General features: G+C 45.6%; 1 protein-coding gene across 4 annotated transcripts in view; it reads left to right on the top strand.

Annotated features, from left to right (window-relative positions):
• The first annotated feature begins 1,309 nt into the window (after positions 1-1,309).
• tax1bp1 (Tax1 binding protein 1) overlaps positions 1,310-21,754 on the top strand; it is a 94,216-nt gene continuing 73,771 nt past the window's right edge. For all 4 annotated transcript variants that reach the window (XM_033047501.1, XM_033047509.1, XM_033047494.1 and 1 more), the window contains exons 1-2: positions 1,310-1,453; positions 19,525-19,716. In XM_033047501.1, the coding sequence (XP_032903392.1) occupies positions 19,540-19,716 (177 nt within the window). In that variant the 5' untranslated portion in view covers positions 1,310-1,453; positions 19,525-19,539. The remainder of the gene's footprint in view (positions 1,454-19,524; positions 19,717-21,754) is intronic.

The raw sequence follows: 21,754 nt of genomic DNA, 5'->3' as shown, positions 1-21,754 counted from the left end.
AAAGATCCTTTGCTCCATGTAGGTATGTTGCAAAGCCTACCTGAAGCGTCGCTGAAAATCTGTCGCTGCGGGTGTGCGCGATTTTGGCGCCGTTTAGAGGGGGGCGGGTTTAAAACGCGATTTTCTCTAGGTTGTTCAAATCGAAGATGTTCAGCCTAGTTAATTATTAACTAAAAATCGCTGGAAGACCCGTCGCAAAAGCTATTATTAGTTTTAAAGGCCTCGTATAATATTTATAGTAGTTTAAAAATCAATCTCTAAACCCGCGACCACCGGCAGCTGTCAGGGTCTCATAGAGCAAATAACTGAAGGTATGCTGCTTATTTTTACATTAAAAAGGGCTTCTTAAGATCCCTTTATACAAAGTTTAATATTGCGAGTAGCTCATTTTGGGCCCATTATATCCCGCAGTATTTTTCTGGGCATTTGAGGTCACAAATCTACCGCAATGTGAATGTTCTAAACCAGCGCATTCACAGGATCCCACTAGAAAGCTGATTTAAAATGGACTTTATTTTACAGCAATTGAACACTAAATTCCTTCCATTTGGCCTATAAATTAATGTAAATGAGATTTAAAAATCATGTTTTATTGTGAATTATTTATGAATATTATTTGGACACTTAGGCTATTTAAAAATGTTAATCATTTATTAAGAAATGGATAGATGTTTAGATCTAGTAATTGAAGTTTGAAATTAGCTACACTTGGGTAACTAACTAATTATATGCTTTAATTTCAGGTCATCCAAGTAAGATTATTTTATATTTGTTTCAGAATGCTTCAATCTACAATAACTGAAAATTTCATTCAGTTCTCTTAATTTTTAAGAAGGTTATGGGCTTTTGACTGCCCACGATCACAGCTTTTTTGTTATGTCCATAGAAAATCAATAGGGAACAAGATGCTAATTTCCCAGTATGAAAATGGCCATAACTTTTTAAATACTTGAGATATGAAAGTGAATTAGGTGTCAAATTAAACTTCTTTTTATGCTTTATCTGATGGGATAAATTGCAGACTTGATTTTTAAAATCTCAAAATTTTGTGACATTGCTACTCCATGGTACACAAAACAGCTGGAGAAACTCAGCGGGTGCAGCAGCATCTACGGAGCGAAGGAAATAGGCGACGTTTCGGGCCGAAACCCTTCTTCACTACGACTGAATCCTTTGCTCCAGACCGTGGTTACAGGGAGAAGGAGCTCACCATCAAACATACTAGAGCAGTATCTATCTATCTCCCCTCACTCCCCCTCCCCCTTCCCTCTGTCCTTGCCCCGCCCTCGGTGCTGGCTGGCTGCCGCCCTTTGACCCAGGAAGTTGTTGTCTGGCTGGTTTATGCCGTCACAGGCCGAGCCGAGCGGCCTCGGTGACGGAGTTGTGTAGCCGGGGCAGGAGGAGCAGGTTCAGCGGCGGCGGCGGCAGCAGCAGCGGGGACCGCGGCGACCAGGTGAGTCAGTGAGTGAGTCTCCTCCTCTCCTCTCCTCGCCCGCTCTACTCTGCTCTGCTCTGAGCGGGGCCGCGACGGGAAGCGGGCACTTGACCCTCCGGTGTCACCGGGGTAACAGGAGGCAACGGCAGGGTTAAAGTTGGTCCCGATCGCCGCTTGTCTGTCCCGAGCCGAGCTCCGGACCAGGCGTCTCGGCCGCGGCGGCCACTTTCCCCGGTGCCAGGGCCCGCCCGGTCCATAGCCCGCTGAGTCGAGTGCGGCCCTGTGTGACTCAGGCCGCCAGTTGGCACGGTTTGTACCCGGTGGCACCGTGACTAACTCCCCGGTAATCTCCCGACATCTGCCTCCGCTTCCCTTCAGTTTCGACGACCTGTCTTGTGCGCTGTTAAACGGTGAATGGTTTTCCTCGCCACTTCCAGCACTTGCTCTCAGTTGCCGTTTGTATGTCGCAGTTATTGGGACTTGGGAATCGGAGTTCTCTTGTGCTCGGAAAGGGAAGAGTGTCAATACGAGAATGAAAGCAAACAACCAAAGGTCAAACAGCCTACTATATAAATAAAGTCGACTCAATTCGAGTGGGATTCTGAAAATCCCTTGTAACTAATGTAGAGTTGGTTCTTATTGAAGTGTAGAACAGTGGTAGATTGTGAATATGGACACATCTGCTGAAAAAGGATCCGATTGCTGAACTGAAGGTTGCTTTTTTTTATAGCAATTTCTGAGTTGCAAAATATTTAGTCAAATATAGATGATATTCTCTTGCTTTGAGGAAATATGAGAGACTAGATGCTGGAACCATGAGCAAAACAGTTCTGGAGAACTTTGGGTTGTGTAACATGTGTGGAGGGAAATGGACAGTTGATGTTTTGTGCTTAGACCCTTGTCCTGACTAAAATATACATATGAGGAGGTTGGTCAAGAACCAGGGCTATAATGGGTAGATCCATGTGAGGAAGGAAATGGATGGAGTTAGTTGAAGGAAAAGGAGATGGAATGTGTCAAAATAGTTTGCAGATTAGAGAAACAGTAGATTGTATTCAGTAACTGCATTTAGATTTTAGATAGTATTTAGATTCATTATATACAACATGTAAAGCAGTTAAGTCTGACACACTTGTAACTTTACTTATTGTTTAATGATCACTCAGGTTAGACACATTCCAGCACTGACTGCTTGCAATATATTATTGGTTGCATGCATGAACCATCTACACAACACAATGGTGTTGACTATTGAATTCTCTAGATTTAAGTAACCTGCTTCTCTCTTTCTCCCCCCCCCCCCCCCCCCCCCCACCCTCCCTTGTGGAAACTGCAGCATGACAAAGGTTAAGATAGTTGTACAGCGCCACAATCTTTAGGCATTCATTGACATACACCAGTGTTCCTGATAAGTATTCCTTCACGCACACTACAAGGTTATTGATAGTCATCCTTACTAAAAATTAAATAAAGGATTAAATAGCATATTGTTTTACTTGTATTAGTATTATTGTATTTGTATTGGTGTTTTGAGAACATATTGTTATTGATGATAAGAAATTAGATAGTGCGCACAATTTAAAGGGTCAAAATCTGCATAAAACATTGACCATTCCGAGTGGAATTTTAGGGTAGTACAGTAACTGGGGTTGTGCTGCTCTCCTTGTGCACAAGTAAATAAAGTGTGTGTGGAAAATGAATGCAAGTTGTCAGAGCTCAGTTCATCGGAGATGGCACCCCTCTACTCAGATCCTCCCTTTCTGACAACAGCCTGGCACCTCTGAATATGCCCATCGCCCACACGCTCCTCCCATTTGGGTGCCCACCCTAACCCACTCCACCTTCCCTTCCCATTAAATTCCATCATCTGCAGCCTCTACCTCCTCCACCCCTTTCTTATCCCACCTGATTCCAGCCACCACCCTACCTCATTTAGATTCACCCATTGTGACTGCTATTGTCCCAGCCCATATGCTCTTTATACTGAAGATAGACACAAAAAGCTGGAGTAACTCAGCATCTCATAACAGGCAGCATCTCTGGAGAGAAGGAATGGGTGACGTTTCGGGTCGAGACCCTTCTATCTTCCCTCCATTCTTTCAGATGAGAGGAAGAGCCTCGACCTGAAATGTCGACTGTCCATTTCTCTCCACAGATACTGCCCGAACTACTGAGTTCCTCCAGCTGTTTGTGTTTTGCTCTCTGGTTTTACATTTGAATGGACCCTGAAATATAAATATTCTGAAAATTTTGTGTAGATAATGTGGTTGGGGTATTTTCAAAGTAGTACATAATACTAGGATTTATGGAGACGTCCGTTGCAGTGTATATTCCTGCAATTGTAATCTGATTGTTTTCCCATAAAAGGTGCTGCTTTCACTGATACAACTAGTTTAAAAGGAAATAAATCATAATTACAAAACATTTTTGCTAGCATTAAAATGTAAATATTGAATTGACGAGTTTCTGAATGATGACATCTCATTCTATTTATAGAATGAAATCGGCATGGTTTTGAGGTCAGTTAACCATCGTATGTCTCTGAAAGAACAGTCATGCCTTCTCAATGGCAATATTTCCCCCTGTAATTTTTTTTTTTTTGTGTTTTAGTTTGTGTTCCTGCAAAATATTTTTATCCTGCCGTTTTCAACTCTAAACTCTATTTTTACCTTATTTTATTTAATAAACTTGCATCCCTATAATCCTGTGGGCTTCAAATTTATTTATTTGTTAATGGTGTTTTAAATCTGTAACCTAAATACCCACCTTTTGTATCACTGAAATCATTTTTCTATATTTACTTTCTGGGTTTTTTGAAGATATCCGTGCTCTCCCTATCAGTTTTGCTTTTGGGAGAACACACATTGAATTTGTCTTTATTTTATTCATCGTAACATTCCAGTAAATATCTTTTGAATGCTTTGCCTTAACTCGTCGTAGGTCGTATACATTGGGTATACAAGTAAAGAATTGCACTGTGCCTTGTCACATGTGACAATAAAGTATTCTATCCATCCATTTGTTTCTAAAAACCTGATGAGAAAATGGATATCAGTATACTAGTAAGGATTGTTAATGCTATTTTAAGTCATTATTTCCCCTACCATGTACCAAATGTTGTCTACCCTTGCCTAAGTATTCATTTTGACATTGATTATTTTATTTTGTATATTCATTGTTCCTAATAATCATGACATTTCTCCTGTCTATGTCCTCCTAATGTTATTGCCTTTGTTAACTTCTACCATCAATTTAAACTTTTGTATTATTGATACACTTTGAGATTGCAATTTTATTTATACTGGACTAAGTGGGACCCGTTGGGTCCCTGTCACACAGGAGGCCTGGCCCCCCAAAGCTACTCGTTCCCCAACGTAACTCGTTCCCCAACGAAATATTCCACCACTCACCCGTTCCCCACAAGTAACCCGTTCCCCCAACGCAATATTCCACCACTCGCCCATCCCTCTCCCATCAAATCCACCCTCCCTGTCCCCCTCTCCCTCTACTCACCCCCTCTATCCTACCTTGCCCATCACCCTGGGCCCCTTCTACCCTCCACCCTACACCCCATGCACTCCACTGCCCCTCTACCCCACTCCCTCCCTCCCTTTCTTTCCTCCCTCCCTTTCTTTCCTCCCTCCCTTTCTTTCCTCCCTCCCTTTCTTTCCTCCCTCCCTCTCTTTCCTCCCTCCCTCTCTTTCCTCCCTCCCTCTCTTTCCTCCCTCCCTCTCTTTCCTCCCTCCCTCTCTTTCCTCCCTCCCTCTCTTTCCTCCCTCCCTCTCTTTCCTCCCTCCCTCTCCCTCCCTCAGACAGCAGGGCTCGGCGCAGCCCCTGCCCCATCTCGCAGCCCCTGCCCCATCTCTTTCTATTACCCCATTTCCCTCATCCTCCTCCCCTCACTCCCATTCTCTGCCCCAGCACCTATCCAGGTTGTAGAGCAGCGCCAAGGCTGGAACTCAGCCTGGTTCTCGTACTCGGCCCGGTCCTGGCCGTCGGCGGCCGAAGCACTCGCGGACCTGGGCCTCGAAGGAGCTGGGCTCGCTGTGCCGGGAGTGGGATGAGGGTGGAGGGTTGGCCGCAGAGCAGGAAGTGCAGGTTGTGCAGCAGGTTGGCGGCGGCCTGGTGGCCCCCGAGGTGCTGGTACACCTTAACCCGGGCTTGGGCACAACTCCAGCCCAGGCCCAGTCCCCGGGCTTATCCTTGGCTATAGTCCGCGGCTCCAGCGCAGGCCCAATCACTGGGCTCGGCCCGCGGCACCATCCTCCCCACCAGGTACTGCGCGGCTGCAGCTCCTCGGGCAGCGGCGCCACTCCTTCACCATGGCGACCTCCAGCCGATTGACAGCAGACGCGGCCAATCAGTGTGGCGACGCCCCTTCCTGTGTGACTGGAGAGGAGACCAATCGCGTGGCGGTGACTGACAGCAATCTGCGCATGAGCAGTTTTTACGATTTTTAAACCTCAATAACTTTTACATATACCATCGATCGGAACGAAACTGTTGCACTCGCAGCACAGAGGGCGAGAAATCGTCGCGTTGAGGCGTGACGGTCCCACGAGATTCGCTCGCGTCATCATGCGCCCGCACAGCCGTCTGGAGCGCATGACGTCATTTGAAGATGGACACAAAATGCAGGAGTAACTCAGCGGGACCTGCAGCATCTCTGGAGAGAAGGATTGGATGATGTTTTGGGTCGAGACTCTTCTTCTGTCTAAAAGAAGGGTCTTGACCCGAAACGTCATCCATTCCTTCTCTCCAGAGATGCTGCCGGTCCCGCTGAGTTACTGCAGCATTTTGTGTCTATCTTCAATTTTCTTGGTCCCGCTCTGGGAGTAGAAGTGGGGGCGGATCCGGATCCGCAACGGCCGTGAGCCCCAGGCTGAGTTCGACGATCGTTTGCCTGCTGCTGCTGTTGGAGGTGAGACTTGCGTCACGCCAGGGTCTTGGGCCTGTCCCACTTTGGCCGTCAGTTACGTGACAGGCCGGTGGCGCGCGAAGATTTTGTGCAGGACGAAGTCCACACTCCTCCACGCCACTCCACACTCCTCCACACCACTCCGTGCGCCCATCCCCGCGCTATCCACGCGCTAGCAGGTCGCGTAAATGGTGCGCGAAAGACAGCCAAGTGGGACAGTCCCTTTACCCTCCTCCACTATTTGCAGAGGTGTGGAGGGGTGGAAAATTGTGAACTGAGCCTGTTTTTCAACCAAATCAGGACCAATTAGACACAGCCTTATCAGAAATTTTACTTTTCATCAAATGTCTCCATTACCACCTAATTTATAGGTAGACTAAAATGCTGGAGAAACTCAGTGGGTGTGGCAGCATCTGTGGAGCAAAGGAAATAGGCAACGTTTCGGGCCAAACCCTTCTTCAGACTGATTCTGACATTCAGACATCAAACCCAGGACATTAATGCAGGAGTTTCGGTATGCTTCGGTCTTAAGATCTTGACGTCCATCACAGTTTGTCCCACTTCTATCTCTGTTCAATTCTGTTTGCAACCAGTTGCATGATAAAATGGTTTGTGCATGCAGGCAGCAAAACAGAGATAATAGCCAGTCTTGGACTGATAAGGGTCAAGTAATGTTTATGCTGCACAAGTGTCAGCCAATGATTGTCTTCAAGAAGAGTGCATATAGTCTTTTATCCATGACATTCAACAGTATTGAACATAGAACAGTACAGCACAGGAACAGGCCCTTTGGGCCACAATGCCATGCCAAATATGCCTCTATAAACTCCTCTGCCTGCATGTGATCCCTATCCCTCCATTCCTTGCATATCCATGTCCTCATCCAAAAGCCTCTTAAATGCCACTATCGTATCTGCCACCACCACCACCCTTAGCTGCACATTCTGGCCACCCACCACTGTATGTGTAAAAAAAAAACGCCCTGCTTATCTGTCTGTTTTTATAAACACATCTCCGTGATTGTGTTTAAAAAGGAATCACCATGCACATCTCCATGTTGTGTGTGTGTGTGTGTGTTTATATTTTTTTTTTAAAGTTTGCCCTGCACGTCTCCTTTTAACATTGCCTCTCTCACCTTAAAGCTTTGGCATTTCCATCCTTGGAAAATGGTCATGACTGTCTCCCCTATCTATTCCTCTTATTTTATATATTTCTATTAGGTCTCCCTTCATACACACCTCCAGAGAAAACAATCCAAATTTATTCAACATTTCCTTACAGCTAATGCCTTCAAATTCTGTTCATCTTTCCAAATCTTTGTTTACTTCATCAATGAATTGCTGTGATTGCAGTGCATCTTGGGGATGCATACTTTAGTTCCTTGCTGGGACCGTTTTGTTAGAAGCTCCCACACTTGCAATTTCCACTGCTGAGATGGACAATAACAACTATTAATTTTCAAATCATGCTCCATCTAGCATCTGAAATATTATTCTGTTTCATTATCACTGTATCTTCATCCTGAAATTTTACATCCTCCCACTCCACAATGGGAGTACTTTCACCAGGTGGACCTGCAGTTGGCCTTGCAATGGACAACCATGATCCATAAGCAAAAGAAAATGGGTCTTTTATATTTGTCATGCGCCCTATTTTTCCAGTAGACTAAAAAGCACTAAGCAACCTGGTTTTTAATGAGTAATTAAGTGTTTCTATTTGTAGTGCATGCATAACACTGAAAATATTTCACTTTCTTAAATTTTCTTCATGTACTCGATGTGACTTAATCTGACAGTCACTCCTTTAAAGCAGATGATTCGGTTCAAGCCCAATATGGATCTAATTCTTAGACAAAATTAAGAATGACTAGAATTGCATGTAACTTTAATAGGTGCTTATCTATCTTCTCTCTCACTGCACTCATCTCTGCAACTGGATCCTCGATTTCCTCACTAACAGAAAATCATCCTCTACCATAATTGTCCACATGGGTGCTTTGCAAGGATGTGTTCTCATCCCCCTTCTCTACTCCTCATTCACCCACGACTGTGCAGCCAATTACACATCCAATTCAATCTACAAATTTGCGGATGACACGTCCGTTGTGGGGTGGATATCAAATAATGACGAGGCGAATTACAGGAAGGAGATTGAGAACCTCGTGACCTGGTGTGAAGACAACAATATTTCTCTCAATGTCAGCAAGACAAAGGAGATGGTGATCGACTTCAGGAAGTGATGCTGTACACATGCCCATTGATGGTGCCAAAGAAGAGATGGATGAAGGCTTTGAGTTCCAAGGAGTAAATATCACCAGCAAATTGTTCTGGACCACCCATATTGAAGCAATGGCCAAGAAAGCACACCAACACCTCTACTTCCTTAGAAGGCTTTGGAAGTTCGGCATGTCCCCAATAACTCTCACCAACGTCTGCGTAGAAAGCATTTTATTGGGATGCATCATGGTATGGGTTGGCAACAGCTCCATCCAAGACCACAAGAAATTGAAATGCAAATGTCTCCAAATGCAGTATAACACGTTATTGATTAAAAAATATTTGGTGTAGCTGAATTTGACATATTGATCACCCAGTCTAAAGAGAAACAGTTTTAAACACAGTACTACAATGTTTTTTACACGTGGTTAGCATTTTTTCTTCAAAATGAGGTGATAATTATTCAACCATCACATTGGATGTACAGAATTTATGCCTATGATTAAATAAACAAATTCTGCAAAAATAGTCTGTCACATCCGCCACAACAGAATATGCCATTGGCTAATGTGGTCTTGCTAAACATACTGGCGTCCACGATTAAGCTTTTGAAACCACTGTTTATCTGTCAATGTTGCCATTCTGTCGGTCATCAATAAAAACCTCCCAGTTACCATAATCATCGTTAAAGTCTTTCAAGTTATTAATATCCTTAAAATGTTACATTGGCACATTGACAATAGCAAAAACAAAATTGCAGAGATTAATTAACTGACATGGTCATATTCCTAAAGAAACATCCTTATCCACTTTTAGAGATTGTCAACATTAAATAATGGTCAGTGGTAAAATGGATGATAAACAAAAAGAAATAGCTTTAGGATCGAATAGGTAGACATTCAATTAATCAATGTTGCATACAACATATAATCCTCTGACATTTTTGCCACCTCCAACGGGATCCTACCACTGGCCACATCTACTCCATCTCCTCCCCTGTCTGCTTTCTGTAGAGACCGTTCGCTCCGTAACTCCCTAGTCAATTCATCACTTCCCACCCAAACCCGGGTACTTTTCCTTGCAACCGTGGGAAATGCTACACTTGTCGCTTTACCGCCCCCCATTCGACTCCATCCAAGGACCCAAGCAGTCTTTCCAGGTGAGGCAGAGGTTCACCTGCACCTACTCCAACCTCATCTACTGCATCCGCTGTTCCAGGTGTCAACTTCTCTACATCGGCGAGAACAAGCGCAAGCTTGGCAATCACTTCGCCCAACACCTCCGCTCAGTTCGCACTAACCAACCTGATCTCCCGGTGGCTCAGCACTTCAACTCTCCCTCCCATTCAGAATCTGACCTTTCTGTCCAAGGGCCTCCTCCATTGCCAGAGTGAGGCCCAGCACAAATTGGAGAAACAGCACCTCATAATTAGCTTAGGTAGTTTACACCCCAGCGGTATGAACATTGACTTCTCTAACTTCAGATAGTCCTTGCTTTCTCCCTCCTTCCTCTCCTGCTTCCCATCTCTCCCACAAGCCTACTGTCTCAGCCTCTTCTCTTCTTTTTCCCGCCCCCCCCCCCGACATCCGTCTGAAGAAGGGTCTCGACCCAAAGTATCGCCTTCTCTCCATAGATGCTGCCTTACCCGCTGAGTTCCTCCAGCATTTTTGTCTACCTTCAATTAATCATAGATTTGCATAGGCAGTTTTGATTCTAAATTTAGTGGAAAAGTTGATAGCAGGTTTATGTATATGTAGATTTATATCTGAATGCTAATTTACATCTGTAAAATATTATAAATCTTAGTTAATTTTAGTTACGCTATAAATGTGTGTTCATATTGTAATTGAAATGATCTATATAAATGAATAGATGAGCAATCACATGTTTTCTTATAACATGAAGAAGCCTCGGTGATAAAACTAATGCAAATATTCAGGTATGCTGTTACAAAAAATCGACTTTGTTAGATATGACATAATTTATTTTGAGATTTAGATAAAGCAAAATGATTTCCAATTATTTAACTAGCTTCGAGTCTGTCTTGGACACATACATTGTAATAATGATGCCTACATTGACCAATATTCAATTATGATTATATCATCCAGGATGTTATCATGTGAACTGAACTGGAAATCGTGTCGTCTGTCAGTACACTGGTTTGTAGGTACACTGAGAAAGTAAAAGACATGATGCCTAAAGTGAATTACTAAATATTTTTAAAGGTATATAATGTGTAGAGTAACAATGAAAAGAAAGTCACACCATTCAATCTCACTGTGGGCAGCACGGTAGCGGAGCAATAGAGTTGCTGCCTTATAGCACCAGTGACCCAGGTTCGATCCTGACTATGGGGGCTTGTTTTCACGTTCTCCCCGTGACCTGCGTGGGTTCTCTCTGGGATCTCAGGCTTCCTCCCACACTCCAAAGACGTACAGGGTTACAGGTTAATTGGCTATGTATTGGAATTGGAAAACTGCAGATGTAATGTCCCAATTAAAAAAAAAAAAAAAGAGGTGAATGAAAAGTAGCATGCTGCAGACCAAATTAATCTGTAGGAAGGAACTGCAGATGCTGCTTTAAATTGAAGATGGTGGGACCGGCAGCATCTCTGGAGAGAAGGAATGGATGATGTTTCGGGTCTGAAGACTGGTCGAGACCCGAAACGTCGCCCATTGCTTCTCTCCAGAGATGCTGCCGGTCCCGCTGAGTTACTCCAGCATTTTGTATCACTTATCTGGTTTGCTCTTCCATTTCTACCAACTGCACCCCTTCTCATGTCATTCGTTCATCCAGCTGTAGGAGATACAACATTTGTCTTTTAACCTCTTCCTTACCCACAATCCAGGGACCCAAGCAGTCATTGCAAGTGAAGCGTCAATTCACTTTTGCACTTTCCGGTTTAGTGTATTTTGCTCTTCACTACGTAGTTTTCTCTACGAAACTGCAAATTTTAAAATCGCGCGCACTTATATCCATGACGCGTAAAAGGCGGGCCGACTGCGTATGAGCAGCGCGCAGCGGCGCATGGTTATGCACGGTAATGTAATCATGCGTCACCACGCACTACACATACGAGGTCAGGATGTCATCATGCGACCGCAGCGCGTCCGCGTGCATAAGCGATATGCCACGCCGGTGCCGCGCGGAAATCCTGGAGCACCACGCGGTACCGTGCGCAACACCACACTCCAAGCCTCCATGCGCCCGTCCAGCGCTACCCACACGCTACCCGTGCGTCACAACACGACGACCAAATTTTTGGAGGTCGCGTAAATGGCGCGCAAATGACGGCCAAGTGGGACAGGCCCTTGAGGGTGAAACAAAAAACCGACGCCCCATTTACACTCTCAGTTGAATATTCCTGCATTATTTTGGGAGAAACAATAATTTCTCTGCTGTCCTGCCCAATGGCTTACTCAAGATTATTGGAAATATCGTCGATGAATGTGTGGAATCTTCAATAACGTGGAACAATAAATTTTGTATATATTGTTCAAGACAGGTTTTTGAGATTTTGCACTCTCTATCTCTGAATGCAATTTCTCATTTCAGTGTAAGAAGGAACGTTAGATATCCATTAATATCTAAAATCAATGACCAAAATAAATGATTCTAAGTTATTTATTGGCCAATATTAAGATATTTGGTGCACATTTACTTGCCGGTTCTCTTCACCTCATGTTTAAATGTTGTAGATGTATCGTTCCACTGGTTTTGGTCATGAATATTTCATGTGATTATTTTTCATGCTTGGTAGGTTGTGGTAGAAATGTGATTCAGGGTAGTGTATGTAGTAACAAAGATAAATCCTGGCTTTGTGCAAGTATGCATCCAGACCAGATATGTCACCTATCCACATTATCCAGTGATGCCGCTGAGTTACTCCACCCCTTTTGTCTTTTTTTTTTTTGTAAACCAGCATCTGCAGATCCTTGTTCCTAGATCTCTCTCTATGCATGTATTTTTCCTTAATAGCAACTAGAAGTTCTAAACCCAAACCTGCCGACAAGGGAGGTGCCGTGCTCTGGCTGAGGTCAGGCGATAACTCTCAGACATCTCCTCCTCCTACTTATCCTTGGACCATGATCCCACAGACGAGCATCAGACCTTAATATCACACACCATTTCTGATTTTATTATTTCCGGCACTCTGTCCTCTAAAGCCTCCTACCTTATAGTTCCCCAGCCCCGCACGGCCTAATTTTATCTTCGCCCCAAAATCCACAAACAGAACTGTTCTGACAAACCCATTGTTTCTGCTTGTTCATGTCCCACTGAATTAATTTCCATATACCTCAACTCCATTCTATGCCCCTTGGCCCAATCCCTCCCTACCTGTCCAAGACGCCTCATACGCTCTTTGTCTCTACAATATCTTCCGTTGTCCAGGCCCCCCACTCCTTCATCTTTACTATAGATGTCCAGTCACTCTACACCTCCATCCCCCATCAGGCAGGCCTTCAACCCCTCCAGAACCAACCAATTTTCGTCTACTAACACTCTCCTCCACCTATCTGAGCTGGTCCTTACCCGTAACAATGTATAATTTGACTCCTCCCACTTTCTCCAAATCCAAAGCGCAGCTATGGGCACTGGCATGGGCCCCAGCTATGCCTGCATCTTTGTGGGGTGCTTCGAACAAGTTCACTGTTCAAGGCGTACACTGGCCCTCTCCCCGAACTGTACCTCCGCAACATTGACGACTGCATCGGTGCTACCTCCTGCACCCAAGCAGAACTCACTGAATTCATCAACTTCACAACTAATTTCCATCCTGCACTCAAATTCACTTGGACCATCTCCGACATCTCCCTACCATTTCTAGATCTCGCCCGTCTCCATCACAGGAGACAGACTATTGACTGACATCTATTACAAACCCAATAACTCCCATAGCTATCTAGACTACACTTCTTCTTCCCACCCTGTTTTCTTTAAAGACTATATCCCCAACTCCCAATTCCTCCGTCTAAGCCGCTTCTGTGCCCAGGATGAGATTTTCCATACCAGGTCAGCGGAGATGTTCTCATTCTTTAGGGAACGGGGGGTTCTCCTCTTCCATTATAGTTGTCATAATCATAATCGTAATTTAATAGCCGAGTATGTTTTGCAACATTCGAGGAATTATAAACATTATAGTTTTAGTTTTTATTAGTTTAGAGATACAGCGCGGAAACAGGCCCTTCGGCCCACTAGGTCCACACCGACCAGTGATCCCCGCACATTAATACTATCCTAGGGACAAATTTTTCATTTACCAAGCCAATTAACCAACAAACCTGTACGTCTTTGGAGTGGGAGGAAACCAAAGTCAAGCCAACATGTCACCAATCATGATATCGAGAGTGAAAGCATTCTATTTGGTTCATTGCCGCCCATTCATCAGACCAAGTCTAATCTGGCCAGTTCATTTCATAGGCATCACAATGCCAGTAATGTCCAAGGAATCATGGAGCCTAAATTGGAGGATAGAAAGCCAACTTCAGCCTTTAACCACAATGGCTTTATCGACCCTCCTCGAACCAACAACAATATCGATCCCACCACCATAGACCTCGCCAGATACCTCGCCCGCAGCCAGCTTGTTATAACGGCATTGACGGCCGTTAATGACAATCCCGAGAATTACTGGGCTTGGAAATCCTCCTTCCAAAGCGCCATAGCAGACTTGCGCCTTTCACCCAGAGGAGAGCTAGATCTTTTGATAAAATGGCTTCGAAAAGATTCCTCGGAGCAGGCAACAAGAATTAAGGCTGTCGACATGAGAAATCCATCAGCAGGTTTGACGATGGTTTGGCAGAAGCTTGAAGAAACTTATGGTTCACCTGAGTATATTGAGCGTGCCCTCTTTACCAAGCTTGAGAACTTTCCCAGGATCACCATCAAAGAGCCATTGGAGCTACGTGAGCTCGGGGACCTTCTGTCAGAAATCGAAGTTTGATGGGTACTACCTGGTTTGTCTTACCTTGACACCTCCAGGGGAGTTGCACCGATTGTTGAGAAGCTTCCTTATAACATCCAGGAAAAGTGGACCAACTTTGGATCTAATTATAAACGCCGCCACTGCATCCCATTCCCCCTATTTAGTGCGTTTGCTGACTATTGGAGGCAAAAACCAGAACGGACCCCAGCTTCAATCTATGATTCTCTCATCCAACAATTGTCAAGAGAGAAAAAATAGAGAGACAAGGTAAAACTCGTCTCCATCCACAGGACACAAGCATCTCCAACAACCCCTGAGACACAGAAATCCAGTGACCCATCCAAGCTGTGTTCCATTCATGCTAAGATTCATCCATTAACGAAGTGCAGAGCCTTCAGAGAAAAGAGCCTGGAAGACTGCAAACACTTCCTTAAGGAACATTCCGTTTGTTTCCGCTGCTGCTCCTCCACAAGTCATTTTGCCAAGAACTGTAAAGCAGAAGTGAATTGTACTGAGTGCGACAGTGACAGACACCTCTCTGCTCTACATCCAGGCCCAGCCCCTTGGCAGTCCAAGCCATCTCCCCCCGCATCTGAGCATGGCGGGGAGGAAGAGGTAGCGTTAAACCAGGAGATCACCTCCAGATGCACAGAGGTGTGCGGTGAAGGGGTCAGCGCGAAAGCATGTGCTAAGATGTGTCTCATCTCAGTCTATCCAGAGGACGTCGTCCAGAGGCACGCAGGATGTACGCCATCTTAGATGAACAGAGCAACCGCTGTCTCGCAACATCTGAGTTCTTCAATATCTTTGAGATCAAAGGAAATCTTCATCCATATACACTGCGGACATGTGCCGGGCTCAAGCAGACTGCAGGTAGAACAGCCTGCGGTTACATGTTGGAGTCTGGATGAGAAGACATTGCTCCCTCTTCCTCCACTCCTAAAATGCAATCAAGTGCCTAACAACTGTGCCGAGATCCCCACTCCCAATGCTGCGCGTCACCACAGTCATCAGACACATTGCCAAGAGATTGCCAATGAGATTCCTCCACTGGATCCAAAGGCCGAAATACTACTCCTATTGGGAAGAGATATTCTGCAGGTGCATAAAGTGAGGAAGCAAATTAACGGTCCCAACAATGCCCCGTTCGCCCAGAAGAGGAGCCATCTTGGGGAACGGCTGCTAACCAGCAGCCGTCCGTTTAATTCACTTTTTTTTTTGAAGTTTTAGTGAGTCCTGTGCTTTGTTGGAGAAATAGACTTTTTAATGTGGGGGGAAGGGGGTAACTATATTTCTAGGTCCCAACCTGGTCGGTGTGGCAGCTTTTTCTCCGGGCTGCCCCATTGACCCGTCCTCGTGGCCTACCAGCGGGCATGGAGCGCCGTTTCCTGGCGGGGACCGCCCAGCACCTCGGCTTCGGTGGCGGCACAGCGCTGGAGCGCTATCGCGGAGCGGTGCAGGCGATGCCTTGCCTGGGTCGCCGCACTGGATCGACGCGCTGGAGCTCCGGTGAGCTGTGACCGCCGAGTTCAACACCTCCGGGCTGCGGGTCTGCGGAGCGGTGCGGGCGGCGCCGACTTTAACATCGGGAGCCTGGGAGCTCCAAACCGGCGCGGCCTTGTCGGCTTCGGAAGCTGCGGTCTACGGTTAGGAAGCGGCCGTTCCAGATGGCCCAGCCGCTGAGTGGACTCTCCCGTCGCCGGGGCAACAGCACCCGGCCAGAACGGCCAGGAACATCGGGCCTCCGTAGAGGCAATAGCGGAGGCGTCAATAGGCCTGACTTTGGGAGAACTGGGGTTGGGGACTGGACATTGTGCCTTCCCCCACATTGGTAACCATTGTGGGGGGATGATTTTTGTGAGTGACTGAATATTTTATTCTGTGTCCAAGATGGCTGTCGGAAGGGAGAGTGTACGCTGGCGCGGTTTGGCTGCCGCTGCTCTCTCTTCACATTGTGTTTTTGATTTTTTGTCTTTGGATCGAATTCTGTCTTTAATTTGTGTATTGGTGATGTCTTTATTATTTATTTTATTCCGATTATATGTTTTATTATTCTTGTTAATTTCTGTAAGGTGTCCTTGAGACATTTGAAAGGCGCCCACAAATAAAATTTATTATCATTATTATTAGAAGCTGGATCTGGGATGGGTGGTTGTCGGCGATGTATGTCTTCTAAGCCTAACCAAGGCGACAGCTGCCAAGGTTGGCACATTTGTCGTTCAGGCCCTACTGTAGAAGAGTTGCAGAAAGCAGAGATGCTCATTATGAAGGGTGTCCAACAACAGTGTTATTCGCAAGAGTTGGAGCGCACCACTGCAGCACGCAACCTCCCCGCACACAGCCCTTTGTGCAAGCTGTGTCCAATATTGTGTGGCAGTGGATTGCCGCATCACTCAGGCAAAGCTGGGAGCAGAGGAAACCAATCCAGTAATCATCCCAGGACGTCATCATCTGGCTACCCTACTTGTGGGTCACTATCATGAAGCTGTGAAACATCAAGGAAGGCACTTCACTGAGGGTGCTGTGAGACGGGCTCGTTGCTTGGTGGTTGGAGCGAAGAGGTGCATCAGTGGTTTCCACTTCAGGTGCGTCATCTGCAGGAAACTCCGTGGTAAGAATGAGTACCAGCAGATGGCCGACCTTCCAGTTGAACGACTACAAGTGGCACCACCCTTCACTTACGTGGGCGACGACGTGTTTGGCCCTTGGGAGGTGACGTCACGCCAGACCAGAGGAGGACACAGCAACAGCAAGAGGTTGGCTGTGCTGCTCTCCTGCATGTGTACCAGAACTGTGCACATCGAAGTGATAGAGAGCATGAGTGCTAGCAGCTTTATCAATGCCCTGAGGAGGTTTTTTTTGCCATCAGAGTTGCCAGTAAAGCAGATACGATCAGACTGTGTCACTAACTGTGTTGGTGCGAGTCATGAGCTGAAGATGGGTGATTCAAGCACCAGCTCCGACAGCGTCGAGAAATACCTCCAGGATCAGAAGTGTACATGGGTATTCAATCTGCCCCATTCCTCCCACATGGGTGGAGCGTGGGAGCGGATGATCGGTGTCACCCGTCGTATCATCGACTACATGCTCCACCACAATGGAGCAGCCTGCCTCACACATGAGGTCTTAACGACATTTATGGCAGAGGTCACAGCTGTGATTAATGCAAGACCCCTCATCCATGTGTCTTCGGACCCGGGGTCACCTTTCATTCTGACTCCAGCTACACTCCTGACTCAGAAGACAGACGTTCCCCTTCCTCCTCCTGGTGACTTTGGGAAAGGAGTTATTCTCAAAGAAGAGTGGAAGCGTGTTCAAAGCCTAGTGGAAACCTTTTGGAGCAGATGGCGTCAGGAGTATCTTGTTACTGCAAAGTCGATACAAGTGGTTGGACACAAGGCAAAATCTTAAAGAAGGAGACATCATCCTCCTGAAGGACAAACAGGCCAGAAGAAATGAGGGGCCCATGGCAATCATCTCAAAGATTTTTCCAAGTCAGGATGGGAAGGTTCAGAGAATGGAAGTCAGAATCTTCAAGGATGGAGGCCAGAAGCTCTACATCCGCCCAATCACTGAAATGTTCCTCCTCCTGTCTCCCGAGGATTCTGGGGGTTAAATGGGAGATTTGCGTGGGGTCTGGGAGACCCCAGGCGGGGAGTGTACTGGACTGTATTTTGTTTACATGCATTAATGCCACCTGCTGGAAGTTCTGGTACAGCAGCTTTAAGTTACGCTTCCTTTTATACAGGAAGTTGTCAAAAACAAGGAAGGGTCCAGCTCAGATAGGGTACCTCATGGTGTTTAGACAGTGTAATTCACAGTGTGTAATCCATTGCCATCCCCCCCCCCCCCCCCCCCCCCCCCCCCCCACAGAGTTTGTTAGACGCAATGCCTTTTCACAGTTGAATACAGTAAAGCATCATACGACAGCTCGTCTCTACTGGTCTTTATTGGATTCATTGTTTAGCTTGCCGGATAGCTGGATAGGGACATTCAGCGAGTCCAGTATGCCACCCCTTTCAGCTTTCCGCCGAAACCGTTCCCACCGCAACTCCCTGGTCAACTTGTTCCTTCCCAACCCCTCACCAGGTACTTTCCCCTGCAACCGCAGATGATGCAACACCTGTCCCTTTACCTCCCCCCTCGACTCTATCCAAGGACCCCAACAGTCTTTCCAGGTGAGGTAGAGGTTTACTTGCACCTCCTCCAACCTAATCTACTGTATCCGCTGCTCCAGGTGTCAACTCGTGTATATCGGCCAGACTAAGAGCAGGCTCGGCAATCGTTTTGCTGAACACCTCCGTTCAGTTCGCCTTAACCTACCTGATATCCCTGTTGCTCAGCACTTTATCTCCCGATCCCATTCCCAATCTGACCTTTCTATCCAGGGTCAGAGTGAGGCCTGGCACAAACTGGTGGAACAGCACCTCATATTTTGCTTGGGTAGCTTGCACCCCAGCGGTATAAACATTGATTTTGTCTAACTTCAACATTCAATAGCGAGAGCTTTCCCTCGCTCTCCATCCCCTCCCCCTTCCCAGTTCTCCCACCAATCTTGCTGTTTCCGACCACATTCTATCTTGTCCCGCCCACTCCCCTGAGATGGTGCCTGTCCCGCTGAGTTACTCCAGCATTTTATGTCTATCCCAGACTTAGATCCAGGCATCCAACACAAATGTAAAAGGCAATGTTTGGGAGGTCAGCGAACTGGTGTTTGAACTTGGAGACCTTGCAGTTGTATAGCAACAGAGCTGATAGATCAGAAATAATTGAATGCCAGAGTAAACACAATGCACTGAATGGCCTGATTCTGTTCCTATGTCTATTGGACATCTCCAAAAGTGCTGCATAAAAATGAGGTGAAATGCTCTTACTTTTGTATGTAAGAACTTTATATACTCGCTGAATCTGTCATTATTTCTTTGTTATACTTAAAATGTTGTTTGATCCTCGGTTGTATTGCGGGTGATATAAATTGGAAACTAAAGCAATTTGAGTAACTTGCCCATTTAAATTTTTTTTACAGATATTGTGCTAAAGAATGGATATCGTTCATGTTCCACTTCCATCAAGCAGCACAATGCTGTCATCGAATTTTGCCCATGTGATCTTTCAAAATGTGGCAAAAAGTTATCTCCCTCAATGTCCACTTGAGTGCCATTACACGCTGACTCCATACATTAAGCCCCATCAAAAGGACTGGGTTGGCATCTTCCGGGTGAGTTCCATGATTTACAGTAACATTTGAGTTTTTTAATTGCTAGATTCATGCTACAGTGCAACTGTACAGTCTACTATTTCTGTAAGATGTTTCTGGAAGTAGTACATAACTGAAGGTATAATTGATGTGCATGAAGCAAAGATTTTTTCCTGTGGATTGGATAAGCTGAATCAATAATTATGTTTACAAAAAATAAATGGAGGGAATTGTCGAAAGGGGAGTGGGACAAGAGGGATGTGGGAATTGAATAGATCATTTAAAAAAACACAATGGCTTTCCCTTTTATCTTTTTTTATTGCATTTTCCCATCTCATCGTTTTGACTTTCAAAGCGAAGGATGATGCGTACAAATTAGCCAGAAAAAGCAGCATACCGGAGGACTGGGAGAAATTCAGAGACCAGCAGAGGAGGACAAAGGGCTTAATTAGGAAAGGAAAAATAGATTATGAAAGAAAACTGGCAGGGAACATAAAAACTGACTGCAAAAGTTTTTATAGATATGTGAAAAGAAAGAGATTAGTTAAAACAAATGTAGGTCCCTTGCAGTCAGAAACGGGTGAGTTGATCATGGGGAACAAGGATATGGCGGACCAATTGAATAACTACTTTGGTTCCGTCTTCACTAAGGAAGACATAAATAATCTGTCGGAAATAGCAGGGGACCGCGGGTCAAAGGAGTTGGAGGAATTGAGTGAAATCCAGGTTAGCCGGGAAGTGGTGTTGGGTAAATTAAATGGATTGAAGGCCGATAAATCCCCAGGGCCAGATAGGCTGCATCCCAGAGTACTTAAGGAAGTAGCTCCAGAAATAGTGGATGCATTAGTAATAATCTTTCAAAACTCTTTAGATTCTGGAGTAGTTCCTGAGGATTGGCGGGTAGCAAACGTAACCCCACTTTTTAAGAAGGGAGGGAGAGAGAAAACGGGGAATTACAGACCAGTTAGTCTAACATCGGTAGTGGGGAAACTGCTAGAGTCAGTTATTAAAGATGGGATAGCAGCACATTTGGAAAGTGGTGAAATCATTGGACAAAGTCAGCATGGATTTACAAAAGGTAAATCAAGTCTGACGAATCTTATAGAATTTTTCGAGGATGTAACTAGTAGCGTGGATAGGGGAGAACCAGTGGATGTGGTGTATCTGGACTTCCAGAAGGCTTTCGACAAGGTCCCACATAAGAGATTAGTTTACAAACTTAAAGCACACGGCATTGGGGGTTCAGTATTGATGTGGATAGAGAACTGGCTGGCAAACAGGAAGCAAAGAGTAGGAGTAAACGGGTCCTTTTCACAATGGCAGGCAGTGACTAGTGGGGTACCGCAAGGCTCAGTGCTGGGACCCCAGCTATTTACAATATATATTAATGATCTGGATGAGGAAATTGAAGGCAATATCTCCAAGTTTGCGGATGACACTAAGCTGGGGGGCAGTGTTAGCTGTGAGGAGGATGCTAGGAGACTGCAAGATGACTTGGATAGGCTGGGTGAGTGGGCAAATGTTTGGCAGATGCAGTATAATGTGGATAAATGTGAGGTTATCCATTTTGGTGGCAAAAACAGGAAAGCAGACTATTATCTAAATGGTGGCCGACTAGGAAAAGGAGATGCAGCGAGACCTGGGTGTCATGGTACACCAGTCATTGAAAGTGGGCATGCAGGTGCAGCAGGCAGTGAAGAAAGCGAATGGTATGTTAGCTTTCATAGCAAAAGGATTTGAGTATAGGAGCAGGGAGGTTCTACTGCAGTTGTACAGGGTCTTGGTGAGACCACACCTGGAGTATTGCGTACAGTTTTGGTCTCCAAATCTGAGGAAGGACATTATTGCCATAGAGGGAGTGCAGAGAAGGTTCACCAGACTGATTCCTGGGATGTCAGGACTGTCTTATGAAGAAAGACTGGATAGACTTGGTTTATACTCTCTAGAATTTAGGAGATTGAGAGGGGATCTTATAGAAACTTACAAAATTCTTAAGGGGTTGGACAGGCTAGATGCAGGAAGATTGCTCCCGATGTTGGGGAAGTCCAGGACAAGGGGT

Source organism: Amblyraja radiata, chromosome 2 (genome assembly GCF_010909765.2).
Source record: "Amblyraja radiata isolate CabotCenter1 chromosome 2, sAmbRad1.1.pri, whole genome shotgun sequence".
Taxonomy (NCBI): Eukaryota; Metazoa; Chordata; class Chondrichthyes; order Rajiformes; family Rajidae; genus Amblyraja; species Amblyraja radiata.
This window is presented reverse-complemented; position numbering and strand designations above follow the sequence as displayed.